The sequence below is a fragment of the Myxine glutinosa genome, chromosome 7 (genome assembly GCF_964187855.1).
Source record: "Myxine glutinosa chromosome 7, kmMyxGlut1.1, whole genome shotgun sequence".
NCBI lineage: Eukaryota > Metazoa > Chordata > Myxini > Myxiniformes > Myxinidae > Myxine > Myxine glutinosa.
Genome location: NC_136267.1, coordinates 153884512 through 153909207, shown reverse-complemented (window position 1 = coordinate 153909207; position 24696 = coordinate 153884512). Strand labels below are relative to the sequence as shown.

Sequence of the window (24696 nt, the reverse complement as noted above, 5' to 3'; positions counted from 1 at the left end):
TTTGGGATGAACTGGACAGAAGGGTGAAAGCAAAGCAACCTACAAGTGCAACACATTTGTGGGAACGTCTGCAACAGTGTTGGGAAGAACTTCCCGAACAATATTTGATTTCCATTATAGAAAGAATGCCACGAGTGTGTTCGGCAGTTATATCTGCAAAAGGTGGCTACTTTGCTGAGTCAAAAATAAAAATTTGTTGAACAAAATGATTCTCTGATTTCGTTTTTATCTCCAATTGTTTATTTGTTCTATGCTTAATTTCAGAGTACATTGAGACATTAAACTGCTTAAATTTCAATAAAAACTGGAAAATTGAGGTGTTCTGAAACTTTTGACCGGTAGTGTATATAGACTACATTAGATCTTTGGGCAGGTGCATTCATCGACGTGTTAAGCATAGACTGGTGTCCGGAATACTCCAAATTTCTTTCAGTTTAGTGTTAAACAGCATTAGCGATTGTTTAAAATGGTAATCAAATGTGTTTGTGGTTTATAATATTTGTACTTCTGGTAAAGCCCGTTAACACCACAAAAACGGCACAATGAGCCATTTATAAATGTTAGTATGTACTAGGGCGTGCCCGTACGTGGGTGCAAAAAAACATGCGTGCAAACAACAACAACAAAAAAAAACTTTGAAACCACGTGGCAGTAACGACCACAGAACCCCCCCCTCTATTTACATGAAATGGTTTGGTCCATTCGCAAAGCCAAAGCGAACGGCTTGCGAGTACGGTAGAACCCCCCCCCCCCCTCTATTTACATGAAATGGTTTGGTCCATTCGCAAAGCCAAAGCGAACGGCTTGCGAGTACGGTGACCATACCTTGGTAACTACTTCTCCGATTAATTTCAAACCTTGAAAAGGCACATCCTCGGGTCCCCAGCAATATACCTGGCAAGTTTCAATTAGATCGGACCCGTGGTTGTCGAGAAACAGCGGTCACAGACAAACACACAGACACACAGACACACACACATACACACAGAGATTACTGGAATTATAGATAGACTAGGGCGTGCCCGTACGTGGGTGCAAAAAAACATGCGTGCAAACAACAACAACAAAAAAAAACTTTGAAACCACGTGGCAGTAACGACCACAGAACCCCCCCCCTCTATTTACATGAAATGGTTTGGTCCATTCGCAAAGCCAAAGCGAACGGCTTGCGAGTACGGTAGAACCCCCCCCCCCCCCTCTATTTACATGAAATGGTTTGGTCCATTCGCAAAGCCAAAGCGAACGGCTTGCGAGTACGGTGACCATACCTTGGTAACTACTTCTCCGATTAATTTCAAACCTTGAAAAGGCACATCCTTGGGTCCCCAGCAATATACCTGGCAAGTTTCAATTAGATCGGACCCGTGGTTGTCGAGAAACAGCGGTCACAGACAAACACACAGACACACAGACACACACACATACACACAGAGATTACTGGAATTATAGATAGACTAGGGCGTGCCCGTACGTGGGTGCAAAAAAACATGCGTGCAAACAACAACAACAAAAAAAAACTTTGAAACCACGTGGCAGTAACCACCACAGAACCCCCCCCCCCCCCTCTATTTACATGAAATGGTTTGGTCCATTCGCAAAGCCAAAGCGAACGGCTTGCGAGTACGGTGACCATACCTTGGGAACCACTTGTCCGATTAATTTCAAACCTTGAAAAGGCACATCCTCGGGTCCCCAGCAATATACCTGGCAAGTTTCAAGTATATCGGACCCGTGGTTGTCGAGAAACAGCGGTCACAGACAAACACACAGACAAACACACAGACACACACACAGACACACACACACACAGAGATTACTGGAATTATAGATAGATGTATATACATGTAACAATATTTAATTAGTAGAAGTCATTGAAATTTTTTTTAGTCCTCACCTGTGAGAATCCAACCACCTTACCCTTGGGGTCCAACACATTGAAGGCCACAATTGGGCCCTGTGTACTTGGATCTGAATAATCTGTATCAGCATAAAGTTTGATGGCAGATTGTGTATTATAATGGCAAAGATGCTTCAGACTGCTGTAGATGAGTTGGGCCAAGTAGAATGTATGGCTCATCACATTCTCCATACCACCTGCAGGTGTAACACCCATCCCTGAGTTAATATTACCTTCATTTTAAACCAAATGGCTGCATTTAATAACATATTGAAAAAAAAAATTCAGAACAGTCGCATCAAAGCAATTTACTATTTTTTATTCTTCCCACAAAAACTAATTGCATTTATGGAGATAATGATAATGGCAGATTGTGTATTATAATGGCAAAGATGCTTCAGACTGCTGTAGATGAGTTGGGCCAAGTAGAATGTATGGCTCATCACATTCTCCATACCACCTGCAGGTGTAAGACCCATCCCTAAGTTAATATTACCTTCATTTTAAACAAAATGGCTGCATTTAATAACATATTTTAAAAAAAAATTCAGAACAGTTGCATCAAAGCAATTTACTATTTTTTATTCTTCCCACAAAAACTAATTGCATTTATGGAGATAATGATACACATGAAGGAAAATGGCCGGTATCCTTCATTATGGCTGCAGCAACAGGTCAGTGTGCTGCATCTCTTTTGTGAGAAACACTCAGTCGGTCTAATGAATCCAGGTGAGGCTGCAGCCTTCAATAAATGGGATGCAAAGTTACATAATTCACACGTAGGCAATACGAGCAGGATTGAGTTCAAGATCCTGACCCTTGCTTTAAGCAATCACTGCTTAACGATGATTGCTTAAATTTCCTTCTAAAACACAAAATTGCCTCCATTGAAAATCTTAATTTCCAGAATGATAACTTCAAACATTTTACCATGTAATAGATAATGTTATGATAAGCACTTAACCATACAGAAAAGGCAAGGCACTGATGAAGAACTACAAAAAGCATGTAAAAACTGTTTATTTTGTTTTTGTCTACATTTCATATTTTGTTCTGTTGTTTCTCTAATTTTTTTCTTTTCGCTTTCAGACTTGATTCCGGGTGGCAGACAACTATCCTATTCCATGTGGTCACCAGAGACGTGGAAAAAAGACTGCCAACTATGCCAGGAATCAGCAATCTGACAAGGGTCGAGCAATTTGAGTGATCTATCTCGACAGTTTTGGGAACGACATCAAGTGGTGAAACACTTTTGTTGTATCTCTCATTATTTCCCCTATTAGACAGGCCTATAATAATACATTAGGCAATATTCGATTACTATTCTATGTCCATAAAATTCAGAAATGTATCATTTTCACATTCTGCATAGGTGATACTGCAGGCAAATATCAACAACAGTAGCTGTTTTATAAAGCAGGAAGATTAGGCCTCATTTTGTTGGAAACTTTTGTTTGTAGCCATCAAAAAATAATAATAATATATATTACCGGATTATGAAGTCAAAAGTTTTAGAACACCTCAATTTTTCCAGTTTTTATTGAAATTTACGCCGTTTAATGTCTCAATGTACTCTAAAAATAAGCATAGAACAAATAAACAATTGGAGCTAAAAAAGAAATCATAGAATCATTTTGTTTAACAAAATTTAATTTAAATTTTTGACTCAGCAAAGTAGCCACGCTTTGCAGATATAACCGCCGAACACCCTCACGGTATTCTTTCTACAATGGAACTCAAATATTGTACGGGAAGTTCTTCCCAACACTGTTGCAGAAGTTCCCACAAATGTGTTGCACTTGTAGGTTGGTTTGCTTTCACCCTTCTGTCCAGTTCATCCCAAACCAGCTCGATGGAGTTTAAGTCTGGAGACTGTGCTGGCCATTCCATGATTTTAAGCCTACCGTCTTGTTCTTTTCCTCGAAGGTAGTTTTGACATCGCCTGGAGGTGTGTTTAGGGTCATTATCTTGCTGTAGGATGAACCCCTGACCAACTAGGTGTATACCAGAGGGTATTGCGTGGCGCTGCAAAATGCCCTGGTAGCCCTTTTGGTTCAGGGTGCCAGTCACTCTGTGCAAGTCGCCGACTCTGGATCCAGCAAAAGAGCCCCAGACCATCACGCTTCCTCCTCCATGTTTGACAGTTGGTGTCACACACTGAGGAACCATCCTTTCGCCTACTCGACGGCGTACAAAAACCCTGCGTGATGAACCAAAGATTTCAAATTTTGATTCATCGGTCCATAAGACCTTCTTCCAGTCTTCAGTCGTCCACTGGCGGTGCTTCATGGCCCAGGCAAGCCTCTTTTTCTCATTTTGCCATCTTAGCAATGGCTTTCTTACTGCCACTCGACATGTCAAACCTGCAGCTCAAAGTCTTCTCTTCACAGTTGAAACTGAGACTTGCTTACTTCGACCAGTGTTAAGCTGTGCTTGAAGCTGTTGTCCTGTGAGCCGCCTATCACGCAAGCTGTTGACTCTCAGAAACTTGTCTTCTGATTTTTGGGGGTCTGCCAGACCTCTTCCTGTCAGAGTTTCCTCCAGTTTCCAAGTGCCTTTTGATGATGCAGGAAACTGTACTCACTGACACCTTGGCTTTCTTTGCAATTTCTCTAAAGGAAAGACCTACACTTTTAAGGGTTATAATGGTATAATTATGTATATGGCATATATACCTTTGTACCATTTCAGGTTATTCACTGGACTTGAATTTTTTTTTTTTTTTTTTTGTATACAAGATCGAGGCTCGTGAAAGAGCTAACATTAATCACACAAAAAGACAAACCGACACACAAAACACACAAAAAACACACACACACAAACACACACAAAAAACAAGGGGAGCGGCAGACAAGATGGGGAGAGAGGGGGAAGGACACAAACACAACATTTGAGAGCAGGGACATCGGGAGGACTTGGGGGGAGGTGGGAGAGGAATAAAACATATGAACACTGCAAGGACTCTGGGGTGAATTACCGGGGGTAGAAAAGATCAAGGTTTTCGATGGGGGAAGATAAGAGATGGTGGTGAACAGCTGTTTTAAAGACCTGGAGGGAGGAGTGGGATTGAAGGGAGTGGGGGCGTTTGTTCCAGAGGCGGGAGAAAAGGGGAATGAAAGAGTGAAGGTGAGCAGAGAGCCTAGACTTTGGCAGTTTAACCATAAGAGGGTTGCAGGCAGATCTTGTGCGACCTGAAGGAATATTGGGGGGGGGACAGAGTGTGGTGAAATTGTACCAAAGGTGAACCCAGGTTTGGTGCTCCCTTAAACCGCTGGGCGGTGTCTATAAGACCTCGGACGTCCGCGACTCGAGGCCACTCCTGCGACATCGTTATACAATGCCATGTAGAATTGAATGGTACGTACCCGCCTATATTCTAGGTTTGCTTGCATTGACTGATATATTCAATCTTCTCATATGATGCCTAGATCCTGACATGTATGTTGCTTGATGTACTTTACAGGATGATGTACAGATCTGATTGAGATTAAACCATACATATGGAACACGTTGTGAATCTGGTTGATTTCCACAACACTTAATCTCAATCAAGATCTTCGGGAATGGTGGGACACGAGTCTGGCGATGGCCGGATGAACGCTGATCTCAGACGAGCGTTTCCCGACATTCTCCATGCTCCTGCGTGGCCCACCTCGGAGAAGAATGACCAGCTGAGAGCCCATCGAGCCAGCTCCAGCCACGGAGCTCCGACGACTCTCGCTGCCGGTCTACCTCGACGGGACCGGAAGCGCAAGCATTTTGCGGAACCGCGCCGTCAAAGCGCGAACTGCTCTCCTGGGGCCCGGACGCCGGAGCAGGCGTGACGGACTCCGGCAAGGCGCCTGCTGAAGGAGGCCACTGGGAAATGTCCTGGGCCGCAACCCCGTCGGAACGACGGACCCGCTTGGCGCCGAAGGTACGAGTCTAGCCTCGGTTGCTCGAAACGCTAACGGCTCCGTCCGAGAGAATCATCCTAGATTTGCGTGCCTCGGCCCGAGATGAGATTCCCACGCGAGTGATCACGACTCCCATGTCGGCCATGCCTCCACACGGCCGGCACACTCCGACCACTCGCTGCTCGGTGGAATCGCCTCCTCCGCGCGGGCCGGAACACTCCGACCACTCGCTACTCGGTGGAATCGCCTCCTCCGCGCGGGCCGGCACACTCCGACCACTCGCTGCTCGGTAGAACCACCTCCTCCGCACGAATCACGCACTGCTCGTCGGAATCATGCTGTGCCTCACACGGCCGGCTCACTCCGGCTGCTCGGTGGAATCACCTCCTCCGCACTGCTCGTCGGGATCACGCCGTGCCTCACACGGCCGGCTCACCCTGACCACTCGCTGCTCGGTGGAACCACCTCCTCCGCGCGAATCGCGCACTGCTCGTCGGAATCACGCCGTGCCTCACACGGCCGGCTCACTCCGGCTGCTCGGTGGAATCACCTCCTCCACGCGAATCCCACCTACGCATGGCTTCTCAGTGAGGCCGGCGAACACCGCTGCCCGGACTCGCCTCAACGCGTGAGGCTCGTTTGGCTCCACTCGGGGACTCGCCGAGCATGGTCTTCCTAAACTTTCATCTTCTTCATCCGCTGTCATAACCTTAATAAACAATCTTAAAAGGGTTCTAAGGGGTTCACGGCACTCGGGGATTTGTGAAATGTGATTTGTGAAATGTGATTTGTGTTGGCGTGATGTATCGTATCATGCTAGATACCGTTGATAACTACCGCACTGCTGCCGCTATTCCCCGCTTCAACCCCGGACAAACCCTGCCCGAAAGCCATCGAACGAGACGCTACTTCAGGCCGTGCAAATTATTTCGGCCCAGCGTGCTCGCCCTCTCGTCTCAGCGTGCCACGCTGGCTCGACAGGCCGAGGACGACTTTCGGTTTTGCCAACGAACCGCACGCGCCCGAACCAATTGATGACGTCACCGACTAATCACGCGTTTGCTCTACGGCGTCATTAACGTAATTGCGTGCTTCACGCGATCTCATCATCGGGGATTCGTTTACATTTCCATGTACCTTGGTAAACTACGTACCAAATGTCCTTTACGTAAACGACGTAAACTACGTAACGCGGCGCTACCTCAAGGTCGCACGCCCGCGCCGTTTAGGGAGTACACGGTGACCTCGTGAAATGGTGACATTGAGCGTCGCGCCCGACTCCCTTGTCACCTGCGCAAGTAACGGGGGCACCGTACTGCCTGCTCGCCCTTGACTCTGGGCTTGTTGTTTATCGGACAGAGCTCTTGGCTCGTATCCACGCACATTTTGAGACTGCGAGACGCCTCGTCTGATTCCATTTTCCCTCTGCCCCAGACTGACTGTGACTCAGACTGACCCAGACTGTGAAGGTCGTCTGACTTCGGTATGCAGCACGCCGCTGCAACCTCGGTGGGGGGGGGGGGGGGGGGTGGGATCCCAGGAGGTTGGGCAATCCATCCGCGATCCGGATGCCGCGATCCGGATGCCGTTCGGTATAACGCCTCCCACCTCGCCCCTTGTGGGGACCCAGGATGGACAATCCATCCGCGATCCGGATGCCGTTCGGTATAACGACTCCCACCTCGCCCCTTGTGGGGACCCAGGATGACGTCCATGGATGTCTTTGTGTCTTTGAGTGAGTCTTTGAGTCCATGGATGGTCGATCCGAGTCATTCAATGAAGGCGTTGAATGGATGGATCGGTCGGACATCCGTGGATGGACAATCCATCCGGGACATCTAGCATGGATGGACAGTCCATCCGGGGCGATGGCTGTCTTTGGGTCTCTGAGTCTTTGCGTCCGTGGATGGTCGATCCATCCGCGGTCCGGCTGGATCCGTGCCATGCAATGAAGGCGTTGAATGGATGGATCGGTCGGACATCCGTGGATGGCCAATCCATCCGGGACATCTAGCATGACAATCATCTCGACATCTAGACAATCCATCCGGGACAACGCTGAGACAAACAAGGTTTGTCCAGCCGGGACTCTCTCGGTTTGTGAATGGGACAATCCATCCGGGACAACGCTGGGACAAACAAGGTTTGTCCAGCCGGGACTCTCTCTCGGTTTGTGAATGGGACAATTCAATTCGCTTTGAATGGGACAATCCTTCCATCCGGGGCATCCTCTCGGTAGCCGGTATAGCCGATCTTCTCCGATCCTCCGAGCGCTGTACAGCAGGACAGGATTGCCATATGCATCCCGGAGGTTCTGCGCGCTTCGCTGGAGAGGCGCGTTCCGGTCGTTTTGTGCGTCGTCGTAATCAGCCATGCCGGTCGTCCAGGCAGCCTTCAGAGGCCGCTCGTGTCTCGTGCGAAGGATCGCTGCCAACGGTAGATTCACGTGCCGGAACAAGAGTTTGTAATGCGTATGAGCTGCCGTCAGAGGACGCTCGAGTCTCGTGATTCAACAGGGCCGCTGCCGGTGTCGAGTAACTCTCGTTATGGCTCTCATCGATTCTCTCCCTCGGCAATTCCATGACATGGACCTAACATGGATCGATCATGTACCCTTGGGAGCCTAGGCAGGTACAGACTGCAATTGACTTACTGTAATGGCCTCCCGTCATGTCATCTTACTTACTGTTACAGCTTACTGTAATTCTTTACTGTACTTGCTTACTGTAATTCCATGACATGGACCTAACATGGATCGATCATGTACCCTTGGGAGCCTAGGCAGGTACAGACTGCAATGGACTCACTGTAATGGCCTCCTGTCATGTAACCTTACTTACGGTTACAGCTTACTGTAAAGAGGCTTACTGATTTACACATGTGTTGCATTGCGACGAATGGACATTCGCTCTTCGCCAAGGTACAACGTATCCTATCTAGCTACTGTGCCGACGACCCCGCTGTAAGACTAGACTATTGTGACCCACGTGACCGTCCCTCCCTTCGCCTGATACACCCCTGCCTGAAGCAGTGAAGGCACTGAGGTGCCCCTCCGACACCTGCCTCCAGCGGCTACTCCGAAGCAGGGGGACTCCGGGCTTGGGGATGTCGTACCCGGTAGTTTCCGACCCTGTGTTGGCAGGGTAATTTCGCCACCCTGACCGCTATGGAAGGACCGACTGACTTTATAGGGAAATATGTCTTTAACACCCCAAGAATAAAATGATGACTTCCTCAATCCATTAATGCTGACGCGCACTCGCTTCCTGCCGAGCGGCAGTATAGTTCTAACGGTGGGGAGAATGTGGTGAAATTGTACCAAAGTTGAACCCAGGTTTGGTGCTCCCTTAAACCGCTGGGCGGTGTCTATAAGACCTCGGACGTCCGCGACTCGAGGCCACTCCTGCGACATCGTTATACAATGCCATGTAGAATTGAATGGTACGTACCCGCCTATATTCTAGGTTTGCTTGCATTGACTGATATATTCAATCTTCTCATATGATGCCTAGATCCTGACATGTATGTTGCTTGATGTACTTTACAGGATGATGTACAGATCTGATTGAGATTAAACCATACATATGGAACACGTTGTGAATCTGGTTGATTTCCACAACACAGAGCACAGAGAGAGCTGGGGGAGCAAGGCCGGAGAGGAGTCGGTAGAAGAAGATTGCTTAAGTTTCAATAAAAACTGGAAAAATTGAGGTGTTCTAAAACTTTTGACTGGTGGTGTATATCGTGGCATTTCCCAAGACACCTGAACAACCAAACATTTGTGATGGCAAATTAACTGTTTTTAATGAACCAATGCACTTTGCACAATGCCAGTGGCAAATGAAACACATGCCTGTGTGTCAACTCTCTTAACCTTAAAGGAAACAAAGGTGTAATCCCTCATAACCATTAACTTAATCTTCTCTTATCAATTCCTCTCTATATGGGCACAAATGATTCTATCGGCACTCCTACTCCAATCAAAATTACTTCGTCTGGATTTAAGACCATAAAGAAAGATAGCATTTGCCTCTCAACCAAGCCCAAGGCTTTGCACCTCAGAAACAACATTTAAGAGAAATGCAGAGGGATTTAAGCTAATCACATGGGACAAGTGAACACGTGCAGAGTATAAAGATCTTGTAAAACTCAGTCACATAGTAATAAGGAAGCAGAGGAGATATAATGGAGAAGTTATAATGGAGGAAGCAGAGGAGAAGCACATATGCAAGTCCTCTTCCCTAACTAAAGTCTTCCCTAACCCAAGTGGCAGGATGAACACCTCAAAAACATACAATGTTGCTGGTTGAGACACACTGGGACAGACAAACTCATTGTACAGTCAGAGAAACTCGTTTGTTACATCGAAACATCTTAGCCCTAATGGTCTCCCCAGGAAAGTGACGCATTTGAGGAGCACTCCTAAGACTTTTACCACGTGCATTCAGAGACTTCAACAGGTCTCCGTCATACAGCCAATCATTCAGGCTCATTGCAGCTACATATACCCACCTGACAAGCTGTACAATACCAGGTTCACTATTTGGGTTCTCGACAGTTCTTATGGTTCCACACCTCAAAGAATGATCTCCAAAACAGGTGAGACTCTTAAGAACTGAGGAGCCCACCAGTTGGGAATCGGTCCTCTAACTAACACATCGTGTTAGATTTGACCCCTACCCTGTTTTACTACCGCAAAATGATCAGTGTTTACCAAGCTCCCACAAAGGTGATCCATTGGCATCCACGTGATTATTATCCCCATCATCCCACTCTCGAAATACACATGCAGATTACAATTGAAACTAGAACGGCACTCAGTAGAGAGCATACCTCTGCCTGGTTGGCCATATCACTCAATGGTGAAGAATCACTTTAAAATTTAAATAACTCTCAAATCTGAATCCATATTCACCAAAATCGAATCAATTCTTCCTTGTCACACACACAACCTGTCCACCAGGTTTCGTCCGAATCCATCCATAACTTTGAGATATTCCACAATGTATAGTTTTGGCCCTATCTCCCAATGGTGAAGAATCACTTAAAAAATTAAATAATTCTCATATACGAATCCAAATTCAGATCTTAACCAAAATCCAATCTATTTGTCCTTGTCCGACACCCAACCGGTCCACCAAGTTTAGTCCAAATCCATCCACAACTTTTTGAGATATCCTGCTATGTATCGTTTTTGACCCAATGGTGAAGAATCATTTTAAAAATCCTACTAGTGGGATCCGAATCCGGATCTTCACCAAAATCGAATCATTTCGTCCTTGACATACGCTACCTCTCTGCCAAATTTCCTCCGAATCCGTTCAAATTTTTTGGAGATATTTTGTAAACAAACAAACAAATAAGAAGACGTCGTGCGTAGCACGATACTTGCAAAATCTGTCCCCCAACCCCAAGAAAAAAAAATTCCATTGAAACAGCAAATTGTCTATTTCATCAACATTAAAATTGACAATCTTGATCAAAGCTCGGGTCAACAGGAAGAAAAGTGACGATTTTTCAGATGAAAAAAATGATGATTTTGGAACGTTGACCTTGAGTTGACCTTTGACCTTTTGACCTCAAAAATAGTTCGTTTCCCTCTTTAGTGACTCAATGTGCAAATGCTGTTCAATTTTCAAGTAAATCGGATGAAAATTGAGGATTTAAAAAACTTGGCCTATGTTGACCTTCTGGCCTATGTTGACCTCAAAAATAGTTGGTGGTTGAATTCAGTGACCATATTTGTAAATCCCTTTAGAATTTGAAGTCAATCAAATGAAAATTGGTGATTTTAGAAATTCGGCCTATGTTGACCTTTTGGCGGAAGTTTACCTAAAATATAATGTGTGGTTGAATTCAGTGACCAGATATGCAAGTCCTCTTCAAATTTCAAGTCAATCGGATGAAAATTGAGGATTTTAGAAAATTGGCCTATGTTGACCTTTTGGCCTATGTTGACCTCAAATATACTTGGTGGTTGAATTCGGTGACCAGATATGCAAGTCCTCTTCAAATTTCAAGTCAATCGGATGAAAATTGAGGATTTTAGAAATTTGGCAAAGTTGGTTACCTTTGGCAAAGTTGGTGACCTTTGGCCTATGTTGACCTTTTGACCCCAAAAAACAATAGGCTTCACTTGGTGAAGTTTCGTGACGATCTGTTTGGAATTGTGACCTGCAGGCCGGTGACAAACAAACAGACAGACAAACAAACAGACGGAACCACAAACGCAACCGACCAATATACTTGAAAAATCTTCGATTTTGCAAGTAACAAACGGAAAAACAGACAAGGGTGAAAACATAACCTCCATCCACCTTTGGTGGCGGAGGAAATAACTACGGTATTCCTAAGTTATGCCGACGAATCATTCGCTCCCATTAAACATGCAACATAAACTATTTTTATTCAAAAGCTAGATAAGAACTCACAACACCATCAGCCAAGAGTGTTTGTGCAAAATGAACAAGTCAACTGGGAGAAGAACATCATACAAATACGAAATTCCACATTCCAGTAACAGCACAGCAAGACTGTCTTGATTTCGTAATTGTTTGAGATCAAAAGCATCTATTGTAGCAAAGGTTGAAGATCTTCCAGGTGCAAATGAAGTCCTTGGATTATGTACTTTCACAACTGCATTGAAATTTGTATGTTGTGGCGGACACGAAAGCACTGATGCGGTGACATCACCCCGCACACCAAGTGGGGATGGGCCACGCCAGGGAGAGAGGCGTGGCCTCACGATATACGCGGAGCGCGCAGCCCTGAGCAGCTTAGTGCTGCAGTTTGAGTACTTTGAATAAAGACTCTTTTATGAACCGCGTTGTCCGCTTGCTCTTTGCGTAAGCATTAGCGTGCGCAGCATCGCGCTTTATATGGTGACCTCGACGTTGGATCTGCCGTAGCGATCCTTCCGAACACGACGCCATTGCAATGGCCAACGACAAGGCAATGGCGATTAAACTTCCCGAATTTTGGGAGGCCCAGGCCGAAGTCTGGTTCGTTCAAGCCGAAGCCCAATTTCAGCTTCGGCGCCTCACCAACGACGACATGCGCTACTGCCACGTCGTCGCCTCCCTCGGGCCCGGCACGGCCGCTCGAGTTGTGTCCGTCCTTCGCCACCCACCGGACGGCCACAAGTACGAGGCACTCAAGCGGCTACTCCTAGCCACGTTCGGCCTCACGGACGACGCACGGGCCGACCGCCTCCTGGATCTCCCCGAGCTCGGCGACACGCGCCCGTCGGTCAGAATGGACCATATGCTGTCACTGTTGGGCGACGAAGCCCCCGGTTCTCTATTCCGGGCGCTTTTCCGTCGCCAACTTCCAGCGCAGGTTCGCCTCGCGTTGGCCGGGACCGGGCTAACGGAACCCCGAGCATTGGCGGCCGAGGCGGACAAGTACTTCGCCGCTTCGGACACGCGGGCGAGAGTCGGCGTGGCCGTCACGGCCCTCATGGCTGATGCTGCTAATGCTGCTGATGCTGCTGTTCCACAGCATCAGCTTATACAGCATACGCAGCATGCTGATACGCACCTCGTGACCGCCGCCACGCCCCGCCCACCGCCGCGGCGAAAACCGCCACCGCGGGGAAACCCGCCAACTCCACCGGCCTGGCGGAGCCAGCCGCGCTCCTCCAGCTCCACCACCTGGTGCTGGTTCCACGCCAAGTTTGGCCACGAGGCTCGGCAATGTCATCCGCCATGCTCCTTCAACAGGTCGGGAAACACCCGGGCCGGCGCTCAATAGTGGCGATGAGCGCCGGCCGTTCGAGCAGCCTGCTGTTCATAACGGACACCTTATCCGGGCGCCGTTACCTGTGTGACACGGGAGCGCAGGTGAGTGTCGTTCCCGCCGGCACGTCAGACAAGCACGCCGCGGGCGGGGGCCCCGCGCTGCTTGCCGCGAACGGGACGCCCATCCGTACGTACGGAAAACGCTGCCTCTCTCTGCGGTTCGGAGGGCAGGTTTTCCGATGGATGTTCGTCACCGCCGACGTGCCCATGGCACTGCTTGGCGCGGACTTCCTGTGCGCTAATGGGCTCCTGGTCGACGTAAAGCGCAGACGTCTTGTCCAGGCCGAGATGTTCAGCTCGCTTGCTTGTGCGCTGCCCAGCTCGTCGAGCAGCTCAATGAGCGGCTTGCCAAGCGGTTTGCCGAACGGTTCGGTTCCGGCCACGTTGGTCTGTACGCTTCCGGCAGCGGACGCATTCACCCGCCTCCTCGCCGGCTTCCCGGCCCTCACGCGGCCCACCTTCTCGGCGGGGGCCGTCAAGCACGGGGTGGCCCATCACATCCCCACCGTCGGGCCACCGGTCTACGCCCGGGCACGCCGCCTCGAGCCGACAAAGCTGGCGGTGGCAAAAGCGGCGTTCGCTACCCTGGAGCGACTCGGCATCGTTCGGCGCTCAGAGAGCGCTTGGGCGTCGCCGCTGCACATCGTGCCGAAGCCCGGCGGGGGATGGCGACCGTGCGGGGACTATCGCCGTCTCAATGACGCCACCACCCCCGACCGCTACCCCGTCCCCCACATTCAGGACTTTTCCGCCCGTTTGTCCGGCATGTCCTTCTTCTCAAAGGTGGACCTCATACGCGGCTACCATCAGGTCCCCGTCAGGCCGGAGGACGTCCCGAAGACGGCGGTCATCACGCCATTCGGACTCTTCGAGTTCCTGCGGATGCCCTTCGGTCTGAAGAATGCGGCTCAGGCGTTCCAGCGACTGATGGACAGCGTCCTGCGCGACTTGGATTTTGTCTACGTCTACCTGGACGATATCCTCGTCGCCAGCGCGTCCCGCGAAGAGCACGTACGCCACCTCCGCACGCTCTTCGAACGCCTGGGCCAGCATGGCCTGATTGTGAACCCCGCAAAGTGCCGGTTCGGCGCCGCCATAATCGATTTTCTGGGGCACCGTGTCACCAGGCACGGAGCCGTCCCCCTGCCGGCCAAGGTGGAGGCGGTGAAGGGGTTTCCGCGCCCCCGCACGATCAGAGGGCTGCAGGAGTTCCTGGGCATGGTGAACTTTTACCATCGGTTCCTGCCCCGTATCGCCCAGCTCCTGCGCCCCCTGCACGAAGCTCTCCGAGGTAAGCCGGGCAAAGGCGACGTCACCTGGACCGAGCAGATGGACACGGCGTTGACGGGCGCGAAGCTCGCCTTGGCTAACGCCACCATGCTCGCGCACCCGGCGCCCGATGCACCGATCGCCCTCACCACCGACGCCTCGGACTACGCGGTGGGCGCGGTGCACGAGCAATGGGTGCGTGGAGCTTGGCAACCGCTGGCGTTCTTTAGCCGGCAGCTTCGCCCGCCCGAACGCCGTTACAGTACCTTCGACCGCGAGTTGATCGGGCTTCACTTGGCGGTCAGGCACTTCCGCCATCTGCTCGAGGGCCGTGCGTTCACGGCCTTCGTCGACCACAAGCCGCTGATCTTCGCGATGGGCAAGGTCACCGAGCCGTGGTTGGCCCGGCAGCAGCGTCACCTCTCGGCCGTGTCCGAGTACACGACGGACATCCGGCACGTCGCGGGGAAGGACAACCCGGTGGCGGATTGCCTTTCCCGGGCCGTCGCCCACGCAGTCCACCTCGGCATCGACTATGCCCGGATGGCAGCGGACCAGGCCGCTGACCCCGACGTCCAGGCCTTGCGGACCGCCGTCACGGGCCTCCGTGTCACCGAGGTGCCGTTCGACGGCGCAGGCGCGGCCCTCTTGTGCGACGTCTCCCTCGGGCGTCCTCGCCCCATCGTGCCCGCGGGCTGGCAGCGCCAGGTGTTTGACGCCATCCACGGCCTGTCCCACCCGGGCGCGAGGGCCTCCCAAAGGTTGATCGCCGACAAGTTCGTCTGGCATGGCCTCCGGAAGGCCGTCCGCGGCTGGGCCAGGACGTGCCTCGCGTGCCAGCGCGCCAAGGTGCACCGGCACACCCAGGCCCCGTTGGCCCCGTTCACGGTGCCGGAACACCGGTTTGACCACGTCCACGTGGACCTGGTGGGACCTCTGCCCCCCTCGCGGGGTTTCACCCACGTCCTCACCATGGTGGACTGCACCACCCGGTGGCCGGAGGCCGTGCCCTTGGCGTCGACGACGGCGGCGGATGTCGCGCAGGCTTTCATCGCCACCTGGGTCGCCCGGTTCGGCGCCCCCTCAGACATCTCGTCCGACCGCGGCCCCCAGTTCACCTCGGAGCTCTGGGGGGCGGTCGCGCAGGGGCTCGGGGTCCGGCTGCACCGAACCACGGCATACCACCCCCAGGCTAACGGCCTGTGTGAGCGATTTCACCGCTCATTGAAGGCCGCGCTCCGGGCCACCCTCCGCGACGGCGGCTGGGTCGACAGGCTCCCCTCGGTCCTGCTGGGCCTCCGGACGGCGCCCAAGGAGGACCTGCGCGCATCCGCGGCGGAGTTGGTCTTCGGGCAACCGCTGCGGGTGCCGGGCGAGTTCCTCCCCGACTCCACGGCACCATGGTCCGCGGCACAGCAGCGCTCCGCTCTGCAAGAGACCGCCCAGAGGTTCTCCCCGGTGCCAACGGCATGCCACGGGCACCCACCGACGCACGTCGCCCCGGAGCTTCGCACGGCGGAGTACGTCTTTGTCCGCCACGATGCCCACCGGACACCACTGCGGCCCCCGTACGACGGGCCTTTCCACGTGCTGGAGACCGGGGCGAAGCACTTCACCCTGGACATCGGCGGTACTCCTGACCGCGTTTCTGTAGACCGCCTCAAGCCGGCCCACCTCGACGTGGACCATCCACCGCCAGTGGCCCGACCCCCGCGTCGGGGCCGCCCCCCTGCGGGCGGACCCCCGGCACCGCCCAGCCCCGCCGCCCCCCGGTCCTGCTGCCAGAGGCATCCCAGATGGCATCCCTGCATCCCAGACGCCGCCAGTCGCCAGGGGGCGCTTCGGCCGGGTCATCCGTTTGCCCCGCAAACTGACCCTTCAGGTGCGCGGGGATTCTGGGGGGGCGCGTGTGGCGGACACGAAAGCACTGACGCGGTGACATCACCCCGCACACCAAGTGGGGATGGGCCACGCCAGGGAGAGAGGCGTGGCCTCACGATATACGCGGAGCGCGCAGCCCTGAGCAGCTTAGTGCTGCAGTTTGAGTACTTTGAATAAAGACTCTTTTATGAACCGCGTTGTCCGCTTGCTCTTTGCGTAAGCATTAGCGTGCGCAGCATCGCGCTTTAATGTATTGTTTTGTTTAGCGTCCAAGTTGATGGAGCACAAGACAAATTGGCTAATTTTCCCATTTTTCTTTCCTTCATTCATAGATTAGTCGATTTGGAGTCCAAGGCCAAGAAAAGTCAACTACAGCAGTGAGCAAAACTGTCAGTCAGAACAGTAGTGGTGTTGCTTCCTTCCAAATACTCACAACACATCACTGTCTACAGTATTTCCAGGGTCATCAATATTAATGACCTGTTTTGGGCATATTATTTGAATTACTTTGTGGGACGACCGGATAAATTAGGAATGAAAAGAGTTTTAAAACATGTGTGTTGTCACATAGAGGTAAAGTATTTAAAACAAGCTACAGAATCATTATCAGCACTGGATCATAGAACATTACATTTTGTCGCAGGTCACGAATCCTTAATAAACATGAACACCTGTCACGTTGTAATACAAACAGTCAATGTTTGTCCACCTAGATCTGCATGCCGCAATTAGTGTTCTTGGTTTTGTCAACACAAGATTTGTCTTCATACAAATACAGTATTCACCCCCTCTTCATTTCAAGTACACGGTATTTCCCCCTCTCTATTTCCCCGTAGCACCATATCGCAGCACCTCGGGGAGACATCACCGATCCGGATTCGCTTCAAAGCCGTCAATAGCTCACTCGGAGATTTCTCGATTCCAGATTCGCCACGCGACTCATCCGAAAGCCTGATCAGGACATTGGGAGTGCGGTATCACTCTGGGTTTACTTCCCCTTTGCCTTCCCAGCCTTCAAATTATTTGAGCAGCTTGTCCAAAACACAAAGGCCCGATCACCGTCCCTGTAACCCATGCAACTACACACCAGCACCTCGCCACCTCACCCATCCCGACAAGCAATCGCGGCTCTACATTTTGGTGAGTACCCATAAAAGCTGTTCATTTAATTGGCTATTTGTGTATTTCATTTGTCTTTTGTGTTTTTTCACATATTCATATCATATGAACCAAGTTTTTACTTAAAAAGAACAACATATTATTCCCCATTCTAGTCTCACCTGTGAAAACATTTTGCTACCTAAGAGACATGCTGAATGGAGAAGGTGGATCAGACTCGGCAACGGTTGCTATAGTGAGATGTGCATGGAAGAGGTTTCGGGAACTGAGTGGCATGCTGACGAGGAGGGGAGTGTCGTTGAAGCTGAAGGGAAAGGTGTATGCTGCATGTGTGAGATGTTATGATTTATGGGAGCGAGACATGGGTAATGAACGTAGAGCAGCAACGAAGGCTGGAAAGGGTGGAAATGCGAATGGTTCGGTGGATGTGTGGAGTATCGTTGAGAGAGAGGAAGACAAATGATGAATTGCGAAAGATGGTGGGAATAGAGCCTGTGATTGATGCTGTGAAGAGGAACAGGTTGAGATGGTTTGGTCATGTGTTGAGGAAGGATGAAAGTGACTGGTGGAGAAGAGTGATGGAAATTTCTCTCATCATCTCATCATCAGAAAAATCTCATCACATCATCAAGTGATGGGAAAAAAAGATTCCGCTTCCGGTCTTGCCGGCGAGGTTTTCGTTTATTCGCAGCTCTGCACACTCTCCATCGAAATCGAAGTTAAGTAATTGTTCCCATTTGTATTTTCGTTATAACTGTATTTATTTTATGGTGTTGTACGTATCGTGTGTCCCGAGGAAGATTTTCGGTGCAAATCTTTCGTACCTGTATAGAAAATCGTGTTAAATCGTGCCGTGTCTTTTGAGGCCTTGTACAGTGTACAACCTTGAGGCTTCGTTTTCCTCTCAACGGTCCGTCTTTTGTGCTCCAATAACTTTCGTTCTCTGCTTTTCCCAGTCTTTTCACCCCGTAGCCTACTTCCTTGTTTAAAATCAACTCAAAAAAAAAAAAAATACATTTCCTTCTCTGTTCTTATTCTTTGTTCTCATTCGTTTATTCGTTCTTATTCGTTCGTTCGTTCTTCGAACGACGTTCACTGTTATCACTGTTACTGTAATAACAGTTATTACTGTTCACTGTTAACGTTCACTGTTATTAACCTTATAATGTTTACACTTTCCCCTCAAGTTCTGTATTCCGTCATATATTATAACACCTTTTTCTTCTTCTTCTTTAAAAGGTTGCTTTTGACTTGCTACCCAAATCTATCCATCCCCAAAAAAAATTCCATCTCTTTCAGTGCCTCTTTTCTACATTCCCTAAACTCTCCTGTACTCCATCCTCCCTCCAGCGTCCTTAAACGTATTTTGGACTCGAAGGTCACAAGAAACTCATTTTGCAATAAATGTTCGTTTCCCATTAATCGTACACTTTCTAAAATCCAATCTCACCCCTCCCCTCCAAATCTTCCCCATAACCCCTCCCATCCAAATCTTCCCCATCACCCCTCCCCTCCAAATCTTCCCCCTTGCCACTCCCCTCCTAATCCTCCCCATCACCCATCCCTTTCAAATCTCCCCCCTTTCCTAAACTCTCCCCACACCCCTCCCCTCCAAGACTCCCCCTCGCCCCTCCCCTCCTTGACTCCCCCCTCACCCCTCCCCTCCAAATCTCCCCCATATCCCATCCCTTTCAAATCCCTCCCCTTGTCCCTTCCCTCCTAAACTCACCCCTCGCCCCTCCCCTTCAAATCTACCCACCCTCATTTCTTCTCAATTTCCCCCCTCTCACTCCCCCTCCTCAAAGCGTCCTCCCCGCTTCTTCCCTCTTCCAACTCTCACCTCCATCTCCCCAAACCTTCTGCCTCGCTCTTCCCCCTCCTCAAATAACACCTCATTGTGCCTCACCCAATCACCATCAAACCTTTTGTCTGCCCCATCCTTCCCTTTCTCCGAGCTATTCTGAAATCTCTGACACACCTTCAACAGCTCTCCCTACCTCTTCCACCTCTTCCACATCTTACCCTACCCCTCCTCCCCCCTGTTCTGTATCCGATGCTCCCCCTTCCTCTTCATTAACGGTATGGACCTCAAACATCCGGGGCCTTCATTCAAACTCAACTGATCTCTCCATACAGGTTGCTTCTGTCAAACCAGACGTGATCTGCTTAACAGAAACTTTCCTCCTTCATGATGTCTCTGATTCCTTAGTATCTCTCCCGGGTTACTCCCTCCTCCGGTATGATAGACCTGAGCCTCGTCCTGGAGGTGGGGTTACTATCTTTATCAAAAACTCTCTTCCTCACTCGCCCTGCACTGCACTCTCTCCACCTCACCCCCAGGAATACCTCTGGCTACGGGTTCCCCTTTGCTCCCACCTCTTGTTCATATGTGTGTTGTACCGTCCACCAAACAGTGATGACTCCATCTACATCTCGCTGTCTGATAATATGGACCAACTTCTGTCTACTCATCCTAGCTCTCTCTTCCTCATATGTGGTGATTTCAATTGTCACCATGCCAGTTGGCTGGGTGTGGGTACCTCTGTCACCAGCCATGGCTCCTCAGCAAAGGACTTCTGCGACTCACTGGGACTGACACAATCTGTCAATTTCCCGACCCGGATCTCACTCAACGGAGCATCTTCTCTTCTGGACTTGGTTATGACTAACTTCCCTGAAAATGTCTGCTGCTCTTCTTCTGCTCCAATCGGCTCATCTGATCATGTGCTTGTTAAAGTGGACATCTCTCTGACCATTCTCAGGGAGCTTCCTCAGCGTCGACGAGTCTGGCATTTCACTCAGGCCAACTGGCACGGTCTTCAAGCAGCCATCAATCATCTGGACTGGTCTCCCATCTCTACCACCTCTGACATCAACTCATCCTGGGAATTCTTCCAAAGTAAATTGCTCTCTCTCATGCACAGATTTATCCCATCTCGTCTTCAGTTGTCATACCCTTCCTCCCGTCCATGGTACACGGATTCTTGTGGTGAGGCTGTTGCCCAGAAACAACTTGCCTTCGTCTCCTGGAAAGCAAATCCAACGGAAGGAAATCTCATTTCCTTTCACAAAGCCCGAAACAAGTGTGTGTCCACCCTCAGGAGAGCCAGGAAACAATATCTCTCCGTTCTCAAGACCGAACTCTCTTATCTGTCTCCCTCTTCCAAATCCTGGTGGTGTCTGGTCAAATCTGTTTCTGGTGTTTGTTCCCCCTCCATCCCCTCCCTTACCTCAAACGGCTACACAGCTGACTCCGCACGTGAAAAAGCTGAATGCCTCAACTCTGTGTTTGCCTCTAAATCTTGTGTCCCAAACCCATCCCTCTCCGTACCCACCGTACCCAGTCGTACCCAGCTGCTCCTGGACTCCGTGTCCTTTCCTCCTGCAAAGGTGGAAAAGTTTCTGTCAACCCTCGACTCTGATTCTGCAACTGGACCTGACGGCATCAGCCCACGGGTCCTAAAATCCTGTTCTTCCGCTCTTTCACTCCCTCTCTCTGTTCTCTTCACCCTCTCTTTTGCTCAAGGTCAACTGCCATCTGCTTGGAAATCAGCCAACATCACCGCTTTGCACAAAAAAGGTGCAAAAACAGATCCTAGCAACTACAGACCAATCAGCCTTCTCCCAATTATCAGCAAAGTCATGGAATCCATCATTGCTTCGGATATGAAATCTTTCCTCTTCTCCAATAGCTTGATCTCTGATCATCAATTTGGTTTCAGATCAGGTCACTCTACTCTGGACATGCTGCTTCTGCTGTCTCAACAATGGATGGAGGTCCTCAATGCCAAACAGGAAATTAGAGCTGTCTCCCTCGACATATCACGTGCCTTCGATACGGTCTGGCACCCCGCTCTGCTCACCAAACTCTCCTCCTTTGGTATCCATGGAAATCTCCATGCATGGCTGGCGGACTTCCTCTCTCGTCGTAGTCAACGTGTGGCCCTGAATGGGTTTCTCTCATCTCCTCTTCCTGTTCAGGCTGGAGTTCCCCCAAGGCAGTGTTCAGGGCCCTGTGCTTTTTCTGGTCTTCATCAATGATCTCTCTGACTCTCTTGAAAATCCTCTCTATCTCTTTGCTGATGACTCCACTCTCTGCCGCTCCATTCCTCATCCCTCAGATCGGCAGTCTGCAGCCTCCTCACTCTCTGCAGACCTGGACAAAATCACAGACTGGGCAAACAAGTGGAACATGTCTTTCAATCCTGACAAATCTCACACTCTTACGATGTCTCTCCGAAAAGACCGACTGGACAACCCTCCCATCTACTTTCTGAATAATCCTCTCCAAGAAGTTCTGTCACTCAAGCTTTTGGGTCTCACTATCTGCCATGATCTTTCCTGGGAAAACCACATTTCCAAGCTGGCCTCCAAAGCCAGTCGCCGACTGGGCATCCTCTGTCGTGCGAAGTCCTTCCTTGGCACACCTGAGCTCCTCACCACATACAAGGCTTTCATCCACAGCTCAATGGAATACTGCTCTCCCCTAGGGCTGGTGCTCCTGCCTCACACCTAGCTCGTCTTCACACTGTTGAAACCAAAGCGTTCAGAATCATTGGAATCTCCCGCAATGACGCTATCTCTGAGGGCCTTTCACTTACTCACCGCAGGCAGGTTGGTGGTCTTTCCGTCTTCTACCGACTCCTCTCCGGCCTTGCTCCCCCAGCTCTCTCTGGGCTCTGTCCCCCAAATATTCCTGCAGGTCGCACAAGATCTGCCTGCAACCCTCTTATGGTTAAACTGCCAAAATCAAGACTCTCTGCTCACCTTCACTCCTTCATTCCTATTTTCTCCCGCCTCTGGAACAAACTCCCTCACTCTCTTCAATCCCAATCCTTCCTCCATGTCTTTAAAACGGCTGTTCACCACCATCTATTGTCTTCCCCAATCCAAAACCTTGATCTTTTCTACCCCCGCTAATTTCACCCCAAATCCACTTTTTTGAGGTGACTTTTGTCTTCTTTCCTGGAAGTCCTTGGTGTCCTTGCGTTTTATACCTATCCTGCCTCCCCCCAGGCCCTCTGCCTCCCACACATCTCCTGATGTCCCTGCCCTCAAATGTTGTGTTTGTGTGCTTGCTCCCCTTCTCTCCCCATCTTGTCGACCGCTCCCACTTTTATGTGCTTTGTTTACTTGTTTGTTTGATTTGTTTGTTTGATAAATGTTAGCTCTTTCACGAGCCTCGACTGTATACAAAAAAAAAAAAAAAAAAAAAATGAATGTAGAAGGAAGTAGAGGATGGGGAAGACAGAGAAAGACTTGGCTAAAGATGGTCAAAGAAGAAATGCGGGCAAGGCCGCAAGGGGGTTAACAAGGGGAGATGCAGAAAATAGGGCAAAATGGAGAAGATTGTCATGGGGACCGCAAGGCTAACCCCCGCTCTTGCAGGGAAAATGGCCTTAAAATGCATGTTGTTGTTGTATTCTAGTCTCACCTCTACCTGAAAAAGCTGGAAATATTGATTGTTCTCATCTTTCAAGAAAAAAATGTTATCGTGAAGAAGTTGATTAACCCCTAACTGAAAGGCTAAGTATGGTTAAAAAAAAACAAAAAAACTAGAACGACACCAAATAATAAAATACGAATCCAAAAGCAGATAATTCCGACACTAATCTCAGGACTTGCATATACACATTCACATGCATATTCACATTCAATTTTTGTATTATATATATATATATATATATATATATCCAAAAAGAGGAGTGAAAAGGAGAGAGAATTAGAGAACATAAAGGTGAGGAAGAGGGCTGCTCCAGGTAAGATCAATAATTCCAATCTCTGTGAGAGGTTTTAACAGCCAAAAGGATGCAATGGATGAAGGCCAGGAGTGAAATCTAGACAGTGCCATTTCATCAAAATTGTCTGTTTTCCAGGATCTGACAGAGGGCCCATCAAACTAAACATCAGGCACACAATATCATACAATGAGGAATACCTACCTGCATTGTGATAATCTCAACTCAACTTTAGCATTTCACAGGTGTCCACAATTGGATATTAGCAGAATGCTTGTTGCAGTGACTGAATAAATTTGTGAGTGATAAAAGTGTTCATATTTCAGGATACAATTTGTAGAAGAGACCAGCTACATAAGATGTGTGCAAAGAGGTTTGTGGGGAAGATGGAAAGGCATGAGTCTTTGATTGAAAAAACAAGACCGGAATTCTAATAGCGGCATATCCGGGCTTGTAAAATATTATAAACCACAACCACACATGATTAGCTTATTAAACAGTCGCTAATGCTGCTTATAACATTAAACAAAGAAATTTGGAGGAATCCCGACATCCATGAGGTAAGTTTTAACTTGCAGAACTGAGGGAAGATCTACTGTAATCTATATACCCCACACTGATTGAGTTAATAACATGCAATCAAAAAAACCAAGGCGAATTCCTTACTTCCGCGGTTGTTAGTCCGTACACCACTTATCATTGATTCATGAACCATACGCCGCTTCAATCCATTAACTTTGTATTTACGACATTGGGATTAAAGTGCTATGGTCATATCTATATTATAATAGCCGTAGATGATTCTGTTGGGTGTCTGTCCGGGGTGTGGCTTACTCGGTTTGCAGAGTAGCTCCACCCATTCTGGGAGTGGCTTCATATAATTATAAACAAATATCCACCATTTTATTAACTCGCATAGCTTTGAGGCCTGTTTTGTAGGCCCATGGTGTCTTGCTCTCTCTCCCAGTTTTATTTCAAATCAAATTCGATATATCATTTCATTTTTCACAGTCACTAACATAGTTTTAGACTCGGTTGAAAAAAAACGGGAAGAAAATCCGATGAAAGTTGCCGTTGATAGAACGAAATGAATTCTC

The 24696-nt window shown here is 49.4% G+C and overlaps 1 protein-coding gene across 1 annotated transcript in view; it reads right to left on the bottom strand.

The window, feature by feature from the left end:
- Positions 1-24696, bottom strand: part of MOCOS (molybdenum cofactor sulfurase) — a 329100-nt gene that overhangs the window by 153270 nt on the left and 151134 nt on the right. Inside the window, exon 6 of the mRNA XM_068123432.2 lies at positions 1895-2094. Within this exon, the coding sequence (XP_067979533.2) occupies positions 1895-2094 (200 nt within the window). The remainder of the gene's footprint in view (positions 1-1894; positions 2095-24696) is intronic.